The sequence below is a fragment of the Eublepharis macularius genome, chromosome 6, assembly GCF_028583425.1.
Source record: "Eublepharis macularius isolate TG4126 chromosome 6, MPM_Emac_v1.0, whole genome shotgun sequence".
In the NCBI taxonomy this organism is placed as follows: Eukaryota; Metazoa; Chordata; class Lepidosauria; order Squamata; family Eublepharidae; genus Eublepharis; species Eublepharis macularius.
Window position 1 is genome coordinate 115201467 of NC_072795.1, and position 24924 is coordinate 115226390.

A 24924-nucleotide genomic window follows, 5' to 3' on the forward strand; every position below is an offset into this window, starting at 1 on the left:
ATATAAACACACACACATTTTAAAAGTTATGCTGTATATAGTGGTTCCTACATACTATATTTATCCAGCTTTGAATTCACCAGATCTCTTATTGATGTGTACTCTGATTAAAATGATCATCCAGTGGTTTTTTAAAATTCATTTTGTGCTCCATGACCATCAGCCGCCTTTTCAAGATTACATTCAAAGTCATATGGCTTACCTTCGTTCAGAATGTATCACAGTGTTGATACTGCTGCTGCTAGCTCTCAACCAAACATCCAGAAACCTTCCTATCACCTGTTTTAGGCACAATAGCTTTTTAAGAAATGGAAGCAGTAAAAAGAGAAAAGCCCTTCTTCCAGGTTAAAAGCTAGGTCTCTTCCATGTATAGCGCTTTGGGGGGGGAAAGAACACAGCACTGAACTTATTGCACGGCATCTACACTACCATGATCCAGCAGTATGACGCTGCACCGAGGTCTTATATGTTACTCACAGGAATTCCAGCAACAGTACACTTATTAAACAGAGAACAGTTGCTTGTAAACCTTGAGTCTCCCAGCTTGTACCTTCCATTCTTTTTCATAGTTCTTTTTCGCAGGTAGGATTGGAACCAACAGTTTTGTTTTTTTAAAGTTCTTCACTTTCCACAACAGGCTTGGATGGTGATGATGAAAACCGCCCTGGGTTCTCCACAGCAGAGAAAGCAGAAAAAATGTCGAGTCCTTGCCCGGTGAGATTTGCATATCGAGTACCACCAGGGCGAATCTTTATTGGCTGAGGGATCTGTTGATGCCATTGAGCTGAAGTGACCAAAATATATATTAATGTGAGACACAAATTTCTGTTTCAAATATCTGCTTTCAATCATATGTTAAAACTGTGATAATGTCTACTCACAGTTCATAAGTGAGATCCTAACAACTAGGGTGAACATCTTGGGTCTGTCACATTTGCCATAGACTAAATTAGTTTTTGCTTAGGTGGAGTCTAACAAATATTAAGCAAATTATCAATAGCTTTAGACCCTCTCCCTTAGCACTTGCTTAGCTGCTTAAGGAACCCAAGGGACCACAATATTGTTTGTGATGCTGGTAAAGAAGCAGGGGCTAAGAGATGATCCCAGCACCCTTTGCAATATCAGAGAAGATATTGGACACTTCCTCTGGACTGAATGCAGTCAGATACATTCTAACGAGGAAAAAAGGAGTCATTAAAGCCTCTCCCCATCCAGTTAATGGATACATTCAGGAATGTTCAATAAGCTGGAGTCCAGAAGAATCTTAAAGACTAACATTTATGCCAGAGAAGCGTTTGTGAGTTACTTCTTCAGACACCTCCAAGGAAAACTGAAGGGTTAAAAAAGAGGCAAGAAACAGTAGCATGGGGTGGCTCAGTAGCACTTTGCCTCAATAGTCCCACACGTGGACAACTGGTGCTGCAATTGCCCTTCCACAAAAAGAATCAGGTCTGAAAAAGGATGGAAAAACAATGCAAAAAAACAACGGGGGGGTACCCAGTTGACTATGATGCCTCCTAAATCTCCCATTAAACCAGTATGACTAAATCATGGTCTTTCCAACTTAAATTGTTGAGCAGAACCAACTTATGCCAACCAGCTAAGTAAAAGGGTGAGGCCTGACTCAAAGAAGCTCTGCAAATGAACAGCATGAGTCAGACATAGAGTTCATATTGGCAATAAGTCCTGTTATTGTATTAATTAGACAATAACCACTTACCATATATATCAAGCCTAGCAGTGCAGGAAACAATACCAGCTTCATTTTTTGCAGACAAAGTGTACCAACCGGCATCCATTTTCTTAGCAGGCTGAATCAGAAGGCAAACATATCCGGTAGCATCTTGATGCATACTAAAAACAAAATTACCCAAAAAGTTCTCAATATTTTAGCCTATTGGCTATTAGGTATGCCAAAAGTCCTGTAAGTACTAATGCTTGGTAACAAATTTGCAGGTTTTGGTTAAGTGTGACTAAAGCCTTGTTTCCTCAACCCCATGGAAAATAACACTTGCTTTGAAGCCTTTCCTCAAGCATTCTTTGGAGTTCATAAACACCAAGCCCTGGTGTCGTGTGTGTGTGTGTGCGCTTAAACTTGGTGGGTTGATGATTTGAAGGGAGGACTGTGTTCTAGGCAATTTTGGTGCTGTTAGCTGCAAAAACAGCTGCCCCAGAGCCTTGTTTCCCCAACCCCCCTTGAAAAGAACAATGTGGATATGTGCACGTGCAGCCAACACTCGCCTTGCGTATACTCAATGCCAGGGCTTTTTTTCTGAGAAAAGAGGTGGTAGAACTCAGTGGGTTGCCCTCAGAGAAAATGGTCACATGGCTGGTGGCCCCGCCTCCTGATCTCCAGACAGAGGGGAGTTGAGATTGCTCTCCGTGCCGCTGAGCGGCACGTAGGGCGATCTAAACTCCCCTCTGTCTGGAGATCAGGGGGTGGGGCCACCAGCCATGTGACCATTTTCAAGAGGTTCCGGAACTCCATTCCACCGCGTTCCTGCTGAAAAAAAGCCCTGACAAGAAGCAAAATTAAAACCTGGTTCTATGGGTCTTCCAAATAAATGTGCTTAGAACTGGAAACAAAGCTCCTTAGTATTGCAGTGCAACATCAGTGCTTTTCATTTAACACATCTCCACACAGAAACACCCCAAGATCCGTCCCCAATTCAAAAGTGAAAATGTAGAAAGCGGCCTGCTCTCCTTGCAAGCAAAGGTATTTTATGCATCACGCTGCTTGTAAACCTTCCACACAGAGTGTAAAGAGTACAGGGCTGACTTACTCTGGCGCTGTGCGGCTTGTAGAGTTCCAGAGTGTTGAGTATGTTTATGGTCCCTGGAAGGATGCGGGGGGGGGGGGGGGCGGAATAATTTTTATTTATGTATTTATTTCATTTATGTCATTTATAGTCTGCCTTTCTCACTGAGATTCAAGGTGGATTACGCAGAACTCAGTGGGTTGCCCTCGGAGAAAATGGTCATGTGGCTGGTGGCCCCGCCCCCTGATCTCCAGGCAGAGGGGAGTTTAGATTGCCCTCCGCACCGCTGAGCAGCGCGGAGGGCAATCTTAACTCCCCTTTGTCTGGAGATCAGGGGGCGGGGCCACCAGCCATGTGACCATTTCCAAGAGGTTCCGTTCCATCGTGTTCCAGCTGATAAAAAGCCCTGCTCAATGTGTCAAAACTCATGATAATGAAAAAACCCAAATGGATTAGATTCAAACCGGCATGAGCCCACCTGCTACAAACCAATAATGGAACAGAGTTCATTCAGAAGCTCTGGATTGGAAACTGAAATGGAAATTTCCTCAGAGCACACCTCTACTACCAACAAAGGAAGAATGGACCTTTTTTAGAATATTTTTGCATATATGCAAACTTCTGCAGAATTGATTAATTGATCAATCAATTAAAAGCCACGCGGTGACTCAAATTAAGATCAAGTGACAATCTTAGCTATAATGGAAGTCATCACTGAAGTAGAATCTAACAGTTATTCAAACAAAATAGATGTATAGGTTCTTAAATTTAGCTGAAAGTACATTAACAATGCAATCCTATGAAGAGTTACTCCAGTCTAAGCCCATTGAAGTCAATGGGCTTAGACTGGAGTAACTCTCCATAGGACTGCACTGTCAGAATACTTACAAACAGATGATAAATTCAGTAGCCAAGTTTCTGCATTGAAAACCACTTCCTAGAATCCTACAAAAAACACTGTTCTATGTAAGAAAAATCCTCAGATGTAAACTGTTGTGTAATGATCCTTCATGTAAATACAGTTGCTGCATTTACATGCTCTGGGAAGCCATGCGCATGCAGTGATTTTTATGCATATATGCTTCAGTTACGCACCCTCAGACTCCCTACATATAGGAAATGACCAAGGCCATAAACTCTCTTATTCCCCTCATGGGGATGAAATAGACGAATTGGTAAGAAGGAACATGTATAGGACAGGGTCCCTATTGTTCTTAGGCCTTAGGAAGGATTAAATTGACCTCTTGCAGAGGACCTACAATTCCATTTTCAAAGCACTTAAATCCTGCAAATACCTCATCCTTTCTCTGTTGGCAGGAATGGTTTCATTGTCCTTTTTCCAATAAAAGATTGGGGGTGGCATTCCAATCACTCTGCATTCTAGTCGGACTGGGTGCCCTTCCGGGACTCCACAATTCTGTAGCTTCTCCAGGATTACTGGAGCTTTTTTTACTTCCTTTGCTGGAAAAGAGGGAGGAAAAAAAGCAGGTGTGATTCTTGTGTGGTGAATTGCATTCAGCCACTGGAAACGGTATAATGCAAACTTCCATAAGATTCTAAAAGACACATGTGTGCGTGTGTAGCGAGTGTGTGCTTATACTTTTGTATGTCTACAGTGGACACTGAGAATGGTAAGTGTTCATCTTGCTTATGCAAAACATATTTTTCCTTATTGCTGAAATTCGAAAGTGGAATCTTAATCATTTTTATCCTTTTACTGTCCTACTCATATTAGCACTTTGTTTATTAAATAGATATCCTGCCTTTCTTAATTAAAAACTCAAGGTTGGTTTCATTAAATTCTTTAAAAAACCCACCCTAAATATAAACTATCCAATACAAGACAGAACTAAAACAATATACAATTGGCACGGTAATGCAAATAAAGTATCTGCTGATTGGGTAGGACTCATATAACACAAATACTTTCATTGTTTTTCCTTATAAAAAAGAGACTTACCTACAACACTGAGCTCCAGGCTGAATGAATTTTGTCCTGTTTTGTTAGTTGCAATGCAAGTGTAAATCCCAGCATCGTTTTGTGTGATGGGATCAATAAGCAGGGAGTGCACTCCAGTCTCTCGGACAAGCATCTTGTGAGTGGTATCTGGCAACACAGGCCTGCCGTTCAGAAGCCACATCAGGTCTGGAGGGGGCAACCCGCTCACCTGATGGATAAGAAAACAAGCTACAGGCAAGTGACAGAATGACAGACGTGTCTATTGCTTTATTTTCTGATGGCATCTTTTAAAACCCTGCACCTTGGCAGGTGGTGGTGGAAAGTGTCATCAAGTCATAACTGACTTAAGACAACCCCTGCTGGGGTTTTCAAGACAAGAGACTAACAAAGGTGGTTTGCCATTGCCTTCCTCTGCTACCCTTGTCTTCTTTGGAGGTCTCCCATCCAATCACTAACTAAGGTTGAACCTGCTTAACTTCCAAGATCTGATGAGATCGGGCTGGCTGGGGCTATCCTGGTTAGGGTACTGCTTGGCAGAACATGTTAGAAAGTAAGAATACTTGCAGAAAAAATGATTGCTTGACACAGTTAAAGAAGGAGAGAATATTTAAAGACGATTGTCTTCACTCATGAGGAATGTATGTGCTTTTTGAATCCCTCATGTACTATTAATAATATGTATGAACATTGTGAACCAACTGAAGCCTACTTGAACCTCCTGTATAAAATTCCTCTTCTCGTGTGCCTGCTTCCCCATAAAGTGTGAGGTAACATGTATTGGGCTAGCTTCAAGGAAAACAGGGCTCTTCAGGTAGCCAATCCTATTGGGAATTAGGATTATCAGCAACCAATAATTTCCCCTGGATAGGAGCCAATCGTGGTCATGTAAACATGTTACCTTTTGTTTAGTGCATGCAAATGAAGGATCCTAGTCCCTGTGTTCTTATTGGGGAGTTACAGAAATGGGGTGGAGTTGGAGGTGTATATATCTGGCTCCCTCAGGAGCCACGTTGTTCTTTTTGCAAATAAAGTTACTATCATGAGCTGAAGTCACTGCCTGGCTGACATCACTTGAGCACTAGGCTCAATATTCAATTGTAACTATGCATCTTTTTGACCCTTTATGTGCTTTGCAGATATGACTTGTGGCATGTTTCTATTCCATGGTGAACACAGGCAGTGAAATAAAGCTATGTAGCTCTCTGACACATTACTGGTGGGAAGAGTGGCACACAATGAATCTTCAGTTACTCAAGACTTATTTTGCAGGTCTTTCTTGACACAGTAGGGCTCAATAATTTCTCTGTTCTGCTGTGTTAGTAGAAATTAAGAAAGCCGATCTGTGGAGGAGGTGGGGAAATTATGGGTAATGATGTTTTGGAAGGTTGATCTTGAATTGGTCTCCTGAGTTCTTTCAAACTTATGCAATTTGGTGGGACAAACTTCTACAATTTTTTTAGGAGTCACATATTGATAGTTTTTTTTAAGGTGATGATCCTATATCTAGCCTGCATGGCATGGGGATTTGGTACATATTGCAACAGGATGAGCAAAAAACGGCCAGGAATTCCAAGTACCTTGCAATCCAGTCTACAAAGCCGTCCTTCATGAGCTACCATGTCCCCAGGAGCCTGTAGAAAATATGGCCTGAAAAATCGTTCCTGTACTGGCTCCTTATCGCCTTCTGGTACACGGGACCTTCCTCTGCAACACAAAATCCTGTATATTTAGATCAGGATTATTAGGCATTTTTCTGATCTAGAAGACATGGCCTCCAGACTTGACCGACCCCTGACATCTTTTTAATTTTCACGTAGAGGTCTGAAAGCTGCTGCTGAACTCACACGGACTTTAATTTGCTGAATGTACCCGTGCTTACCTCACAATTTATATCCCAAGCATTAGTTTGGTTACCTGTGAGACTGGTTAGCTGTTGTCAATCTACCACGCATTGGAAAAGTCTGCACCATCAAGTGACCAGAGCAGCTGATCCTCCCCTGTTAAAACAGTACAGAAGACTAGCACACAGGGGTGATTACCAGCTTTAAACAGTAGGGTAGGGCTATTGCCATCATCAGGTCTTGCTGTAGGCTCCTCTGAAGCCTTTGGCTGACCAGTGATGGAGAAAGGAAGCTGAATGAAATGTACTTTTGGTCTGCCCCAGCAAGGCAATCCTTATTTTTTATTATTTTATTATTATTACTATGAGTGATTCCGCACACGTTGGATAATGCACTTCCAATCCTCTTTATAGAACATTTGGAACGGATTTTTTTGTGTGCGGAACAAAAAATCCACCTCAAACGATTGATAAAGTGCATTGAAAGTGCATTATCCAACGTGTGCGGAATCAGCCACACATCTAATATTTAAATGGGCATTTTGTGTCAGCCACAAAAGCAGACTGCTTGCAGACAACATGAGAGTTCTTATATAGTCAGGGGATTCCTCAAGAATATTAAAAACATAACTTTGTAAATGAAACAACAGTAACAACAACAACAAAAAATCTCCTCCCCAACAAGGTCTTATGATGGTTGAACATGCTCTAGGATGCACCGAATATTGAGAAAGGTTGAGAATCAATTAAATGGAGAAAAAATAAAGAGGTGTGTGGATACTGGCCTTCTCAAACTCTACAGATCTTATAGTATGGGGTGGGGGTGGGGAATGTCCCAATCCCCTCTCACCATTGCTTTGTTGTGAGCTCTCAGCTTGAGTGGCAGATATTGAGAAACAACAGCAGGAGACAATGGCCACTGTAACTTTGATCTTTATAATATTATGTTTATCATTATCATCCAAAATATTGGACTTCAGTATGTGATAATTTCTGCATATTTATATATATGCATAAATTTACATGTATGCAAATTCAATAGCTCAGTCAAGAAAATATTAGACAATTGGTCAGCTAAAATTTCTTTATTTGAATGACAGTCCTAAATATTTGATTGGATCCAACTTGCTTTTCTGCTGTTGAAAATGGAAGGAGGGAGTTCTCTTTGACCACCCCAAAAGGCCAAATTAGATGTGGCAGCATCCTTGTGGCTACGGCAAGGATGCCGCCACCTATTTGAAGTCATTTAAAAATACTGCAAGGGCCCAATCAGAGGGCTGAGGTGCTATTGTCCTCCCTGGCATATTATCACGTGCCAGAATGGTTGACCCCTCAGTGGCTATTTTAGCACTTGGACAGATAGGTGTGGGAACAAGAGCACCAAGCTGCAAGCGGGCCCATACAACATTTTGAAATAACTTTAAAATAGCAGCGACATCCCTAGGGTGGCCATGAGGATTCCATAATGCCTAATTTGGCCCTGAGAATCATAGAATGTACAAGTATGAAAGCCATGTGGGATGGCGGCTGTAGCAGGAGGGGAACTGGATGAGCTGAAGTGAAAAAAGCCCAGTTAGAATTTGATCATGATTGCTTCATTGCTTTATCATTTCTTTGTTGTTATCTGACGGGATTTAGGACTGGAAAATATACTTTACATAATGCTGTGGTATGCGCAAATAGGCCTTTCACCGTTACGGCCCTTTGTGCACTCTACTTAAGCTTGTGGGAGAAAGTGGAGCAAACCGGTACCTGTGGATTTGCAGCCATGAATGTATAGTTTCCGTCGTCATCATTGGTGGTCGCTTCAATATGTAAAGAACATGTCCCGTCACCCTCCCTGCTCATTTTGAAATGTTCATTTTTCTTTGAAATCTGCTTGCCATCTTTAAACCAATATACCTAAAGAGATGGTTAAAAGAGAAGAAGTATTTTAGTGCAATGGCTAAGGCCCAAACAGGACAAAGTTTTGTACTGTTTTTTAAAAAAGGAAATTGCAGCAGTAGGAGATTGCTTAAGAGACTGATCTGAGCTACAAAAAAATTTCCTCAGTTCAAATCTTATATCCAGCATGAACTTGTATTAGGTAAGCTACTATATATGTTTACCTTATGGTATTGTATTGAAATGTACTTACTTGATACTGATTGTATTAATCTCATACTGTGTAATCCGCCTTGCATCTCAGTGAGAAAGGCGGACTATAAATGACGTAAATAAAAATAAATATTGCCCAACTCCTCTATCTGCAATGTGAAGACCAGCCAACTGTCATCACCGTACATTTCAACGGATGTTCTGGGCTCTCCCTCTCTGCCCTTAGAATGTGAGAAAATCTACTGTGGTGGTGGGGAAGGGATTGAGGAGTGTTCTTCCTGACAACTGACCATCTCATTGCTAGGAGCAAAGGAGAAATATGGTGTGAAAGATGATAGGAGCAACCACAATGACAAAAGGAGAGCTGGGATTTGGGTGGGATGTCACCCCAGGACGGTACTATGTGTAGGAGAAGATTTTATTGTATTGGTGTTTTCTTGTATTTATTTAAGCCTTCTTGGGGATCCTTCTGGATTAAAAGGAAATATAAAAATAAAATACACACTTTGCTGAATAAGTAGTTATTATTTGCTTCTCAATTTGCTTCTGCGCTGGTATTGATTTTTAAAGTCCAATAGAGTTTGGGGCCCACATAGCATTGCCAATCCCCTGCTGGGGGCGAGGGATCTCCCAATCCCACCCTCCACCCCCTGCCCCTGCTTACCTGGCCAACGGAGGAAAAGGTGGGGGAACGCGCCTCCTGGGGCACGTTCTTGGGTGGCGTGGGAAATCTAAGAGATCTAAGAACTGTAGTATGTTTCCTTTACTCCAAAGTTAAGGTTCACTTTAGAAATTTGTGGCTTCAGAAGCACCCAGTCCCTGGGAAGGAATGCTTACAAATACTAGATACATTGACACTAGAAATGACTGGGAGGTGACCTTAATTTTTCAGTTGCTTTTTCTCTATGCCATCTACCTTAGGTATAGGGATTCCAACAATTTTGCAAGTGAACGTGGCAGGATACCCTTCCAAGACCCGGAAATGCTTGAGTCTCTTGTCGAAGATTGGGGCAATGCACTTGCCCGTTGGGATCTCGTCATGTTGGATTTCATCATCTGATTCATCTACTGGGGTACGTTCCAGACGAAACTCTATTTCATTCATCAACCTCTGTTCAAAGCTGGATATCTTGTACTCCTGAAAAACGGTTTTGGAAGATCTGTGTAAATGTCTTATCCCAAACTGCTAAATATCTCTTGGCATGCATTCTCTTCAATCAGAGGTTGCCATGTTGCTAAACAATGCCAACCTTGAGCCATTTCACATGTAACAAACCTGGAAATATGATTCGGCAAGGATGGAGCTGTGGGTGAAGCCCCAACTAGCTCTTGCCTGTGGTGGCCATATTTTCAGAGAGGGATCAGCAACCAAAACGTGCTTTTCAAATTCCTTTTCATCCCTTTGCTTGTCTCTTGGTAGTGTTGTGGTCCTTAGGGAAACAGTAAGGCAAGAAAGCAATTGCGTCTGCCCCATTCTGCCTATCAGCAGCAACCTGTAAGTGTGCGTGCAAGTGTGTGTGTGTGTGGTGGGGTGAACCTTCTTCACTCCAGGCAGAAGAGTTTCTCCCTCTCTTTTTATATCCAAGCCTTTACCTTTACATCTGGCCTGCCTCAAGTAACATGGACAAACACAGGCCAGGCCACACTCAAGTAAAGATTGTATCTCTTTCCCTGACTCTTCCTTGTCCTACAGCAGCCGCATAGTCTGCGAAGCAGGAGTAGAGGTTCCCCTTGCCCCACAAGACTTTAAGGCCAGGGATCGATCTATTCTCTCACACAGTGGCCAACCAGTTACTCCAGAGGACTAACAACAGGTCATAGAGTTTGCAGTCTTCCTCTGAAGTTGGCTCTTGGCATTCATATCCAGAGGTTTACTGTCTCTAAATGTGGAGGTTCCCTTAGTCACCATGGATAGTAACCCCTAATAGATCTATCCCCCATGAATCCTCCATTGCACATCCTTGCTCTGAAGAACTAGTTCATCTCAACTTTCATCTGCTTCACTTAACAGAGGGGCATACACTTTTCTTTCCTCCTTTTCTGTCACTTTCTTCCATCTTCAAAGCTCTTGGCTATCCCCACCGCCAGGGCTTTTTTTCAGCTGGAATGCGGTGGAACGAAGTTCCGGAACCTCTTGAAAATGATCACATGGCTGGTGGCCCCACCCCCTGATCTCCAGACAGAGGGGAGTTGAGATTGCCCTCCGCACAGCCTTTTAGGCCAAGTCCAATCAGAGCCAACCCCAAAAACTGCCTGAACCTCGGGCACTGCTTAGCCAACCCCTCATCAGCCATGCCAGTTTATGCCAGCTCACCAGCAGCCTCTTCATGCACTGCTTCCAGTTTGAGGGATGATGCATTGGGTGAGCTCATGCCCAGTGTTGGCCACAGTGAGCAGTGCTGGCCAGCAGCACAGCAGGGGCTACTCAGTATGATTTGCTCCAGGGCCATTTTCACTTCGTAGTCCACTCCTGGCACCCATCTGCTCCCCCACCAAGCCAAACCATGCCAAGCAGTAAGTAATCAGCATGGAGCTGCCTTTGAGCAAGAGCTGTGTTCGTACATAACTATGAAGTCTGTCCGTCCACTAGATGGGGCCACTTCCCTTTCTGTATCGTTCATTATGTGAAAGTCAGCATGCGCCATGGCTTTTCACCAGCTGGCAGGCAAAACAGGCTGCTAGAATTTCACCCTGTTTAGTTTTCTCTTTCATGAAGCATGTCTCAGCAAATTGCTTTACAAAATAGGCCAAATTCCCATCTCAGTTGTTTCTGGAAACTGTTACACAATGTCTTTAAAAATAGAAAGGCCTGTGCTTCTGAAAGTTAATGACCAAAATGTATTTCATGGTGATAATTTCCAGGAAAAAAAAAAGATCAACTATTCTCTTTGGTGTGTTGTGCTCTGAACTTCTGAAACAGTAAAACTAACATTAGTCTGGACCAGGGATAATGCTGGACCTCCGAATCCTGAGCTGAGCCATGTAGTCTATGCAAACTCATACTTTACAAAACTTCCATATATTAACCCATGCATAACAGCATCAACTGTGAATAACATATATATTTTAAGCAGGAAACCCATTTTAAGCAGGGAACTGCCATTTCTACATATCACAAGGAAACCTGGACATTTAAATCTGGCCAAGTGAGTATCAAAACCGAAGATTTTTTTTTTTTTGGTGTGTGTATTGCCATTTAAACAGTGAAAATGTATGGTGTGAATTCGCTCATTGACCCAAAAGTTGGCAAAAAACCCCAACAACAGTAAGTAACACATAACACAACAAACATACTGGAATCGGTTGACAGTGGGAATATTATCCTTTCTTATTCAATAACATTTTGTAGATCATCCTTACCTACAGACACCTAGTTCTTAATTCAGACACCTAGTTCTTAACACTTTTGCTGTGTGTGCAATCCTAAGTAGAGATATACTCTTCAAAGTCCATCAAAGTTAATGGGTTTTAAAGGGTGTAACTCTTCTTAGAATTGCATTGTTAGGTACCTTCATAACATCATACATCTAATAGCCAAGTGGAACGCAGATACTTAAATCTGAGACCACTTGACTACAAACTAGATACTTCTGCTTTTATATTTTATATATGCCAATAAAGGCTTGCTTGACTTGAGATACTTCTGCAACCTTGGAAGATGCCCTAGATCTGCAGAAAAGTCTGAAAAGTTGTAAAAATTACACTAGGGGGTTTAACCCCCCCCCCAACAAAAGTATTTTTTGTAAAGACACTTATCTCTTCCACTATTGGTGACAGAGGCCAGGAGGGCCTGGCATAGGGTGGTCAGCCACCTGCTGGGGGTAGGGGATTCCCTGCCCCCCACCTATCACCCCCTGAAAGTTATGTGGTCTTGGTGGGGCTGATTTTGGCCCTGCTGAGACCCCATAGCTTCTGGCTTTCAACCAGAATGACATAATTGGGGCCTCCATAGTGCACATGTACATTCTGCATGTGCGTGAGACAGATGGTTTGAGGACTATGCATGCCTAGTGACCCCCTCATTCCCGATTTGAAGGTAGGGGACTGGCAGCCCTAGCCTGGTGGTGGTTCTGGCAGCAATGGGGAGTTGGCTTTGCTTCCCACTCCCAGCTACCCCCTCCTTAGGGTTGCCAGATGTCTGGTCTTCCCCCCAGATAGTCCATTTTTTGCCAGACTGTCTGGAGAAAACAAAATTGAAAGACTGGACACCTACTGTATATGCACCCTGGGCACATCCAGGAATGCGAGCAGGCTGACTTGCTGCACTCTTGGAGAGTGGCCGGCACGCTTGCCTGCCTGGCCAGCTGCATGCCCACAAAGTGGCTGGCCCGCATGCCCAACTGCCTAGCCTGCTATGCAGCATGTACCTGGTCTGATCACCCGACTGCCCAGCCTGCTGTGCACCCAGGGAGCATCTGGCCAGCCCACTTGCCCACCCTTTTATGCTCCAGTGATGATGTCACAGAAGTGACATTATTAAGTTGGGCTAAGAGTGTACACATACAAAGTGCACGCATGAAGTAAAAAAAGCAGTGGTAAGTGTCAGGGCTCCCATCCTGTTGGGGAGGAAGCCATCTTGCAGCCCTACTCTTCCTTACTTAATGCAAGGAACCAGCCGTGGCTGTGGGGCCCAGCATTGGGCCCAGCAGCAGCAGGGACCTGCACTGGGATTGGTGGCGCTACCCAAGGTCTGTACCAGGTCCAGGGGGGTCAGGTTCTGCCCTCTCTGCTACTACATCCAGCGTGGGTAACGACTTCCACTGCTGCTGAGCCCAGTGAGGGTCCCTGCTTTGCTAAAAGAGGCAGTTAGGAGGCTGGGGGTGGGGGGTGGGAAGCCTGCTGGGCAACTGTCACCACTGTACCAAAGTTGGGGCTGGGTAGGCTGGGAAAGAGCCACTGCCATGCAGAAGCTGGGGAGAGGGGCTGGGGAAGCAAGTTTATGCCAAAGTGAGAACTGGGGGTGCTAATGGGGGAGGGCTTTTTGAATGCTCCCTGTAGCCCTCCCCTCCTGTAATTCACATGGGGGCCCAACCCTTTTTTCACACTTTGTCAAAAATGACAAACAAATTACTTCCTAAAGGAAAAATCTTTCCTCAGTTAAGTCACACACCCACACACATCAGTTCTGGTAACTACCAGAAGCTACATTTGAGTTTTTCAAAGCCTATTGATAAATAATAACAATAATAACATTCGATTTATAAAATTAACATAGGGTTGGTGGGAGGGCAGAATTGTACCTTGGAGACATCCTGAGTTGTATAGTTGTAGATTGATGTATCATTGGTTGGTCCCTGAAGCCTGCGAGCCAGATTTTCATCATATGTTGTTCTCTGGTAGAGGGAAGTAACAGGAAAATGTTACTACAACACTTATGGGCATCATTATAATGAAAAAAAGAAAAATCTGCAGATGGAGTTTCAGAGGTGAAACTATGATTTGACTAATTATCTAGCATTGCAGTATACAGTGTATATTTAAGTGAGTATGGAATAGTTTTAGGGTTGCCGTTCCCCTGGTGAGGGTGGGGGATCCCTCACTCCCAGCCTCCTCTTCCCGTTGCCACTCACCTGGCAGGCAGGGAAAAGGCGTGGGAACGGGCCTGCCGGGGTGCACTCTCAGCTCGTACAATGACATTAGTCCCTTGAGTATCATCATTGCGCAGGCTCCGGGAGTGCTTCCGGGCTTCATGATGCCTGATTTGGCTCATTGGGGGCCCCAAATTGGCCCTGCTTGAAGCCCGGGAGCACTCTTAGGGACTGCATGATGATGTCACTCTTGGAAATGATGTCAGCGCTATGTGCTGGGAGCACACATGCTTTGAATGCAAGCGAAAACTTCAAAAAGGTAAGTGCTGTGTCTCCCTCTCCTGCCAGGAGGGTAAGGGGACCTGGTAACCCTAAGTAGTTTATATGTTCCATGTTTTAGGCTGTAGTTGCTCTCCCAATGAAACCAACTACAGAATTCCTACTAGATAAAATGGAGCTGGACTACAAATTCTGCAGTAAAACTTCTTTAGTCCGCACACCCTCTATATAGGCTTCCCAGTTGCCCACTGGTGGTAGGCAATCTTCCTTAGGTTTGCCCCGTTGCCTGCTGATCATGGTCAGCAGGAGGTGGCAAAGCCCTCGGGGATCTCCCGCCTCTGTTAGGCAATCCAAGGAAGTGTGCACCGGGTATGCTCCAGGTGAGGCATGACAACTACACTTCCTGAAGTGACATCATCATGTCGGCAGCGGGTGCACTCCTATGCTTTGCTGGAATCAGTTTTGGTACCGAATGGACCAGAAGTAGCCCCATACAAAGCGTGAGAACATGCCATGGCCAGTGTGATGACATCTCTTCCCGGAAGGGACATAATCGTGCCTCTCCAGGACTTTGCATGTGCTTTGCATGTACACAAGAAAATGAAAACAGGTAAGGAAAGCCCCAAGTTAATTTAAACATCTTTAGGTCAGTTGTCTGTGAAATGAGCCAGGGAGGACATATCTGAACTTCAGGGTAATTCTAAATTTTACCAAACAATCTCAGAGGCTAAGTAACAAGAGGCCCCCAATGTAGAACCAAAGTCTAGGCCTACATAGTCTAAAACATGAGGAAATATGAAGATTTAAAATATGGAGGGACAATTCCTTAACAACTGGCATCTTGGGACTTTCTTTCTAGAAAAACTAATATAGGGGTTCCCAACCTTTTCCAGTCTGTGAGCGGAACTACAAGTGACAAAAGGCACAGATTGGACACTTGTCAGCTTCCCTCAAGTTTTGATGGGAAATGTAGGCATCCTGGTCTTGCAGCTTGGCTCTCTGACTGCTGTCCAATGGACTTTTCAACTGTCACTTGTCCAACATTCTGCCAAGCTGCCTACATTTCCCATCAAAACTTGAGGGAAGCTGGCATGTGTCCAACCTGTGCCTTTTGTCACTTGTGATTCCGCTCTGTGAGTACCTTTGGAATTTTCACACATGGTGTTGAGCATAACTACAAAATGGTGGAGCCAACCACAAAATGGCTGCCATGGGATGCAGAGCTAACCACAAAATGGCTTACACAGGAGGCAGAGCCAACCACAAAATGACATAGAGTGAGGTTATCCATGGTAGTAAGTATTCAACATTTCAGACAGAAGCTCTGCTTAGTGGGATGCTGTTTAAAATTAATTTTATACTTAATAACTAAATTAATATTTGTTTTAAAATATTTTCTTGCCTACACACAAAATAAATATACATACTAAGCTACCTCAGAAACCCTTATTTGGCAAGATCTGTCTTCAGTTGCCATCTAACACTCCAATGTGAAAGGAAAGGAAAAAATACTTCTTTTCCTGGCTGTTCATGGTACCTTCTCTCATAAGCTCAGCCATTTTTAACTTGCCCTATTAGTGGTAGAAAGTGCCATCAAGTCACAGCTGACATCTAGTGACCTCATAGGATTTTTAAGGCAAGATACATTCAGAGGTGGTTTGCCATTGCCTACCTCTGTGTACCCACCCTAAGCCAGCCCTGCTTAGCCCCTAAGATCTGGAGACAGAAAAAAAAAAAGAGAGATACGTTGGTAAAAGGATAGTGTCTGTAGTCTATACTACTGTGTACTATCTGATGATGTAATTATACTCCTGCTGGATAGTTCTGTGTATATAAGTCATATTAATCTGCTTATGTTTTTTCCAGATTTCTGCTTGTATTTATTATGTTTGAGCTGTTGATCATATTGACTTTTCCTGTGTAATCCACCTTGAGTCTGAATGAGAAAGGTGGACTTTTAATAAACAAATAAACAAACAAATGTGTATATGTATGTCCTGATGGAATAGGTGGCTCAGCATGTCGTGGACATTGGTGAGTGCTGCACGTCTCTCTGTGCATATGTGTTACTTTCTTGTTAAGTAACCTGTTTCTCTTTTAGTGAAATCCTAAGGAGAATTACTTCAGTCTAAGCCCATTGAGCTCAACGGCCTGAGACTGGACTAACTCTGCTTAGATTTTTACTGTTAGACTTCTGCCATGAAGGCCTCATCCACACACCTACATCCAGCCTCGATGCAGAACAAGGTGGCCATGGTAATAGGGAATGTGATTCTTTATATTGCCATGAATAGAATCTACCTCAATAAACTGTACGTTCTATCTTTTGTACAGTTTAATTGTCTGAATATTAATTACTGCATGTTTGGGGAAACGCTGCTGACTGGGTAATTCTGCTACCAAACGAAATGTAACTATTTATAAAACTAGGGAGGGGAGTTCCAGAGTCTTGGGAGAAAGCTGATGAGTAGGCCTTTGCACAGGTCCCCACCAATGATAGCATAGAAGAGGTGGAGTTCCATAGCTGTGTCTCCTTAGATGATCTCAGAATGCAGGCAAGTATATACAGGGAGAGGCAGTCCACAAGGTATTTGGGCCCTAACTGTTTATAGCATTAAAAGTCAAAAACATCAGTTTTGTATTTGGTCCAGAAACAGAGCTACTGTGGATGGCACAAAATTGCTTTTGTGTGTTCATTCTGGCACACATCTATTCGGTCTGGCTAGTGAATTCTGAACCAGTTACAATTTCCATATCATCTTCAAAGGCCACCCAATGGAGACTGTTGCAGTAGTCCAATCTGGATATTATCAAAACACATGCAACTGTGGCCATAGGTCTAACTCTTCTCCAGAAAAGGCTGCAGCTGGTGAACCAGCCTAAACTGGTAAAAAGAAGTTCCGGTCATCTCATCCACTGGAATATTTAGGGCACAATATTAATCTGGAGCACTGCCAGACCACAAACGTGCTCTTTTAAAGGGAGTACAGCTCCATCTAGAGCAGTCAGTGCACCTAATCCCAGTTCAGTTTTGCCTTCAATCCACTGCAGAACTTCTAAACAGTAGATAAACTGTCTCGGTAGGACAGTTGTTCTTCAGCATTATTTTCCCCTCAGAAGACTTGCGGATGCTTTGCAGGGTGGAGAGGCATGAATATCCAGAGCTTGTGACTGAAGCTTTGAAAGTGTTAATCCTGCTTTCAACATCTTATTTATGTCATCTGAGATATATGGTTGTTGGTTGCAATAAAATCAAAGTGAAGAACTTAATAATCTGTGAAAAATGGCCTGCTGATATATTTTTTCAAATTGCCCAACACCCCACCCAATCAATACCCCAAATTCACACTGTGCTTTTAAAGGACTCTATAAAAATGAATTTTGGTTTAGTGCTAAAGCATATTCTGGTGATTTTGTTTGTTGTCAAACATATTTGTTGATGTTGATATCTGGTGCTCAATTTTTCTCTCTTGTGGACTCCCCATCTCTATAATCCATCCTATGAAATCCTAAGAGGTCATGTCTTGTTGAGAATCACTCTTCCACATTGCAAAACAGACAGATGTTCATATTTGGTACATCTTCTATCATATTTGAATTTGTACCTAACCACTTGTGAGAATGTCTGTTCCTGTCTCCAAGTGTGATAATCCCATTACAGGTTCCTTCTACACGCAGACTGATGCTTGTGCACAAATGTGCAACTTTAAGCCTCCCCCCCCCCCGAACCCTAACAACCAGGAAGGAAAACTGAAAAGATGCATGTTTGTCTTTGCACAAAATAAAACAATATTAAACCAGCCCATGAACTTCACGTATGCTTTGATGTAGACTGACAAAAAGGGGGGCGGGTGAATAAAATGGGGAGAAAAGAGGTTCACATGGGGTAACATCACGCATTACACTACACCCTTCCTGGTTCAAAAGGAACTCTAGCTCGTCCCCCCTCCCCTGAAGACAGGTGGGAATTCAGACTAGACCCAAGGCATGGCACAAACAACACAAGAGCAGCAGATGGGTGAAAAGGTCACTGCAAACAGAGAATCTGAAGCATGTACAGTAGGGCTTCAAAAGGCCTATGCCTGTTCTTTTTCCTCCGTTGACATGCCACATACAATTCTGACAGGCCTGCTATTAAACATTATTACAGAAATAGAAATCTTCAGCTTTTAGATGCGCACACTAACCATTTCAATCCCCAAGACCAGAGGGGTACTGAAGGCAAGCATTTGCTGCAACCTCCAAGCCCATAAAGGATCCATTGTCCCAACTGCACGGTCATCATGATCCCTTTTCATAGGAGACCTGGGCCTTTTTTGCACAGATAATTTTTGCCGCATTTGGCAGAAGTGCAGGGAGAAAACTCAGAAGAGTTGAAACACCGCATTGAAATCTGAAGGGGGAGTTAATCGTCTGGAATTTGGAAGAAACCCCAAAGAGGTGTGGGGCCAGATGCGGCAAAAATCGCCCATGTGAAAAAGGCCCCAGAAAGATCAGAAGCAGCATGAAAGAATTCTTCATTTTCACACCCTGCTTCTTCCAGATCAAGGTCCCCACTGAAGGTGCCTTTCCCAAGGGCTCTCCACATTTTGGAACCGATCCCCACCATAATGGCCGGCTTTTGAAAAAATGAAGAGCTAAAGAGGAAGAGTCAGAAAGACTAAGGAAAATGTTTTGGATGAAACAAGATGTAAGTAAATGATAATAAATTAGTTGATTCTCACGGTAGGTCAGAATGAGTAAAACCTAACATTTCCAAAGTTCTTGGGTCTACTATCCATCATACAGTATATAAATAACTGATACTGTCAGCAGATGGCTCTGTGGCCACAGAGTGACAGTTGCTCCTAAGGGAGTTATTATTATGCCGTTAACATAAAAGATTGGATGGTATTTCACAGTGGCCTTCTAAGCAATTTATCTCACTGCTGTAGCAAGCGTAAACTTTAGCACCTATGATTCATCCGTAAAAACATGCCATATGCTTATTGGTTTACTAGAAGTGATTTTGGCAAGTGAGTCTCTATCAGAGAAAATGTCACAAGAGCCATAAAAAACTAGGAGTATACAGCTTCTCTTATCACTTTAGAGTACCCTACCTCTATATGGCTTGGTTATCTCTCTTGCGCACCTATAAATTAGGCAGGGGAAGAGACGGAGCGAGCAAGAGAAAGACTTTTCTGCTTATGTTACATGACAGCCACAGAAAAACGAGTGTAAGGAGCTCCACAGAATTGGTGAAGACAGATATCATTCCTCTAAAGTAATTAATGTGTCCCCATATGCTACTACACAAGCACTGGGAAACAGAGGAGGAAGGGAAAGATTTAATTTGGCTCCTGCTTGCCCTGGAATCTGTTTTCAGCAACAGGACTAAAAATAGAGTACATTTGAATATGTGTAGAATGCTTCCCCTGCACCACTGAGTAATCAAAAGCGTTCAACAAGTCTCTAAGTTTGTAGGGCCTACAAGTTGTATCTAGTATGGCATTTCCACGGGCACAAGGATTTCTGCCCTCAGAGCATGACTTTTTAAGCTCTCTCCCTCCCATGGCAGCCCCAAATGCCTCCTGGAATCTTGTTTCTGGGGAAAAGGGAACCCCCAGGAACAGCTTTGTGGTAGGGTTGCCAGCCTCCAAGTGGGATTTGACAATCTGCTAGAATCCCAAGTGTTCTCCAGACTACAGAGATCAGTTTCCCTGGACAAAGTGGCTGCTTCCAAGGGTGGACTGTATGGTTTACCATAGATGCTAGGTGAAATCCCTCCCTCCACAGTCCTCCACAAGCACTGCCCCCATATCTCATGGATTTCCCAGGCCAGAGTTGGCAACACTAGTTTGGGGGCATTTGGGGGCTGTTGTGGGAAGCAGAAGCTGAGAAAGTCGTGCCCCATGGACAGAAGCCCTTGTGCCCATTGGGATCACAGTGCCAACCGTATGCATAGCAAGCAGGGTGGCACTCACCCACTCAGTATACCTCTGGTAACCACTGGATATCTGAGCACTGAGAGTATATACATAAAGTGTAACAAACCTAAGTCCCACATACATGGCTGCTAACCAAATGATCACACAGTTCAGAATGGAACTTTTGCACCTTCACGCCCCCCCCCTGCAGTCCCCCTTAAATGCTGCTCCCAGGTCACGCCCCCCCCCCCCACAGCTGGTCCTCTGCAAAACATCTAAGATCATTTGAGCAAGCTTACTTCTGGAAGATCTGAGAAGGGGGCAATGAACTCTGTAAAAGCCTGACCTCCTGACCCCTAGAAATACCAGTCCAGTACTGTCCCTTTTCTATAGGCATTGCATACACACTTCCAAGCCAAAGCACAAACCCTCCAGACATAGATATTTTGGTGCTTATTAAAAGCTGAGCCTCTTTGCTTTTATTCTCCACACAATACCCATTTCTGCACTTGCATGGTATGATTGCAGAAGGGCAGCTGTGACCTTAACCCAGACGACGATTGTCAAATTAACCCCTTATAGCACACACATTCCCTAGCTGAGGACTGATCTCCATATCATGACCATGTCTAAAACACCAGCTTCTTGGCTATTGTGAAAGAAATATACATGAGATTAAATGAAGACAACCATGAACCCTTATAGAGGGGAGTTTGCAAAGTCTCATCACCTGCCTTGATGAAGTTGGCTTAACGTCCCAACCGTAAATATTTAGACCAGTAGATCTGCTTGTAATGCCAACACGATGTTACAGTAGCCTTGAAACAATGTCATATTGTATGATTTTTCTGTTTTTTGGCTAGGGAGGTTTGTGTGCTACTATCCTAAGAATGTATGTGTTGGTGAAGAAATGGTGAGCTTTTATGCTAAGAGAACCACAGGGTTAAACTGAAGACACAGCACAAACCTGAGGGCCATGCGGAAACATGTCGTCCCTCAAATGCAGTCTTTTCTCCAGGTCTTTTACAACAGCAGCTTTGGTGTCTCTCATGGATTCCTCTGTTGCCAACTGCAAGGGTCTGAGATTTTTCTTCACTGCTCCCTGGTTTCCTCTACAAAACAAATATTCTGTTAAAAGGCTGCTTTTTAATATTTAATTTCCAATTCATTCATTTTTATTCCCTCATCCACACTTATACACTTAGGCACAAAGATACACAACATTAATAGACAAGAATCTAAGCTCTGTTCTTCAGTGTATGATAGAAAATATCCTACTGTGTTTAATGGAATGTGTTCAAATTGATGTTCCAGTCTTTGCTTATATTTTCTTCAACATTTTTTTTAGTACCATGCCTTTGATGTTGTATGTATTGCTGACCAAGCCTCGTGTAAGATCTTATAGACTGGCAAAGATTATTACTACATCTGCCCTAGTAAATGGGAAACTGTACTTTTGATTCTCATCATTGTTGTTCAGTGTTAGTGATAGTGTGGTTTGTAGTAATTGCACATTCATTGTCATTCCTGCTTATGTCCACTTTGAGTTAGTAAACATTTTCTTGATTAAGTCTCAAAATTTGTCTGTGAGGTTACTTTAAGATAGACAGATGACATTAATTCTCCATGATATTAAATTTAACTGTGAAGAATCGTGAGATCTTTTTTCATGTTTTAAAGTGGTGTTTCCCCCGATAACCAGGGATAGTCTCTGCCTCTTGGATATTTAAACCAGGTTCAGTGTCTGGTGCAGTTGTGTTGTGTTTGCACTTTGGATATGCTCAGAGGGACTCCTCTAGAGGCCAGGGGGCAAACCGGGGCAGCCATTTGGTTAATAAGCCTACCTTATAGACTGCCTCCTCCCATATGAACCTATCCATCAACTCTGATAACCTTTGGAGACTTTGCTTCAGGTGCTCATCTGAGGTTAGATGGGAGGCAACCTGAGAAAAGCCCTTCTTAGTCATGGTACTGAAACTTTGGAAGTCCCTTCCCAGGAAGAGTCACATGTCTCCCTCTTTGGGCCAAGCTACAAGTGACGAATTACACTTGAACAGCAAGTGAACATACTCCCATGTATTCCTCCCTGTTCATTTGTGTTCCACTTGCACTCCACTCAATCACTACGTAATCGAGTGGAGTGCAAGTGGAACGCAAGTGAACAGGGAGGAATACACGTGAGTCTGTTCACTTGCCGTTCAAGTGTAATTCGTCACTTGTAGCTTGGCCCTTTGTTTCATTTGATGTACCCCCAGTAAACTCTTATTGGCATCCTCCCTGTATGTATGTTTATTTATATATTTTATTGTACTTATCGTATTTATATATACATTTATATTATACACACACACAAATCCATATGCATATACATTATAATTCTTGTATTTATATATATTTCAAATGTTTTAATATTTTTTGTTCTCTGCTTTGCGGACACTGTTTTGGATGGAAAGGTGGCACATAAATGTTTCAAACAAACATTTCCCCAGCCAGATACAGCAGCTAGGACTGTGTGTCTAGTGATCACATCAGCTTGGGAGGGGAGGTTGGCTTTATCCTCTTCACAGTCCATGATGCACAGACATACACACTCCCTATCAACAAACAGCTTCTTGGAGCAATTGGGGTTTATCTTACAGGGCTTTGTGACACAACCCTAGCTGCTGCACACATAGTCTGTTTTATCGGATCAGTAATGCTGTGAGAGACAAACAGAACAACTCATTCTAAAATGGACCCAAACTGCAATCTCATGCATGTGCACTTGAGCGTAAGTTCCACTGGTTTTCTTCTTATTACTTCTACCCTGATTCTCAACTAAAAAGTTCATAAAGCAGCTACAAAGATCTCTGAAAAAAACCGAATTTCCAAAATGAAAAGCTCCATTGCTGTAAAATGAAATAGCCTAACAGTGAAACAAACAAGACACCAGGAAGAGCAAAGAATATTAACAAAGTTTCAGTATTAGTGGTTGAAACAACATCCACTAACAATGTCAAAAGCGGAAAGACTTTCTAAGAACTATTACAGTCAAACCAGATGGAACTGCAAGAAGCCGTGGAGATTTGGATCAGGGCTGTGGCTTGGGTAGAGGGGTGAACCTTTCATCTCTGTGCTGTTTTCATATGCGTTTCAGTCACATAAACTCTTTGGCACACAGGACTACTTCAGATGGTCATCAGAGATTGTGGAGAGAGAAAGGGATAACAACCCTGTTATCTTGATATTGCAAACAAACTTCTTCAGAAGATCAGGGGTAGGGTTCCCAGGCTGTGCTTGTGCAACCACTGGGAGCTTGGCAGCAGGGTAAAGAGGGTGCCACTGTCACATGCACTGTGATGTCATTTCTGTGAGAAACCCAGAAGTGATATCATATCACTCAAGGATATGGTAAAACCATAGAGTTTCTGGTGATTCCTACAACAACATGATGTCACTTCCGGGTTTTCCCTGGAAGTGACATCATGTTGCACACAACACTGGTGGTCTTTAAATTTTTTCTCTCATCGCCACTCAGAGTGGCAGCAGGCAATGAGGAAACCTCTAAGGGTCCATCTTCCTGACTCATGAAGTACTCATGAATTTACCTTAACAGAAATGATAGCATTTGAAACCCACTCTCCCATAATTATGATTTGGTAGATGTTTTCTGTGAACTTCTTCATACATTTTTTCACAATGATTAACTTGTATTGTATTTAGATGCAACATATTTTTTATTTAAAACATTGGTATGCCGCCTTTCCACCCAAAACAGGGTCCCCAAGGCGGCAAACATCAAAACACTAGCAAACAATTTAAAACTATATTTTAAAACGATATAAATTTTAAACAACATTTCCGTTACTTACGCTGCTGGTGCGCTTTTAGGTAGGCCCATGGCATTTGTTGGGGGTACAGAAGGAAGAGAAGGAAGAACAGAGCTGAGGAAGGCTACTGGATTCTGGATCCGACTAGTTGGAGAGAGAGGTGTAGGGGGCACATTTTGGGGCTGGAATTGGTTCATACTAGATACAGAAAGCAACAGCGGTGGTAACACAGTTTCTTTGGGACTTGTTAGATGTTGCTCAGTCTGGTTTGAAAATCCTCCTGGAGACCTTGCCTGGACTGGTGGAGGAGATCCAAAGAAATTTTCCTTGTTACTCGTTCTTTGGGTTCCTTGAGGTACATTGCTGAATGATGAAGGCATAGGGGAGCTAGAAGGTGAACTGACCGTTGGAGAGGTGGTCTGAGATGCCAGGAATTGTTTAGGCCGGGTGTAGGTGAATATCTGTGACGGGGAGCCTCTGTTCTGCTTGTACGTACTTGAAGAGGGTTGCTGACTGGGCAAAGCAGCAGAGTTCACAGTGCCAGTATTGACCGACGTCTCTCTTGGAGGTGTGGGAGATGGCTGCTGCTGCTGTTCAAGCAGCACCTGGTTGTGCAGTTGTTTTAACTGTGTAGGATCCCTGAGCACAAAATAGAAACATATGTAATCTGTATTACATGCCATAACAAACCATTAACCAAGCATTGTTTCTGAAACCAAATCAAGATCGTAAGTTTCCAATAAGAT

At 43.1% G+C, this 24924-nt stretch overlaps 1 protein-coding gene across 2 annotated transcripts in view; it reads right to left on the reverse strand.

Annotated features, from left to right (window-relative positions):
* Positions 1–606: 606 nt before the first annotated feature.
* The window catches only part of MYPN (myopalladin), a 102083-nt gene continuing 77765 nt past the window's right edge, over positions 607–24924 (reverse strand). For both annotated transcript variants that reach the window (XM_054983452.1, XM_054983451.1), the window contains exons 11-21: positions 24221–24817; positions 21337–21481; positions 13897–13989; positions 9573–9794; positions 8312–8461; positions 6634–6716; positions 6297–6423; positions 4720–4927; positions 4055–4220; positions 1721–1854; positions 607–784 (exon numbers count right to left, since the gene is read on the reverse strand). In XM_054983452.1, coding sequence (XP_054839427.1) covers positions 612–784; positions 1721–1854; positions 4055–4220; positions 4720–4927; positions 6297–6423; positions 6634–6716; positions 8312–8461; positions 9573–9794; positions 13897–13989; positions 21337–21481; positions 24221–24817 — 2098 coding nt within the window. In that variant the 3' untranslated portion in view covers positions 607–611. The remainder of the gene's footprint in view (positions 785–1720; positions 1855–4054; positions 4221–4719; positions 4928–6296; positions 6424–6633; positions 6717–8311; positions 8462–9572; positions 9795–13896; positions 13990–21336; positions 21482–24220; positions 24818–24924) is intronic.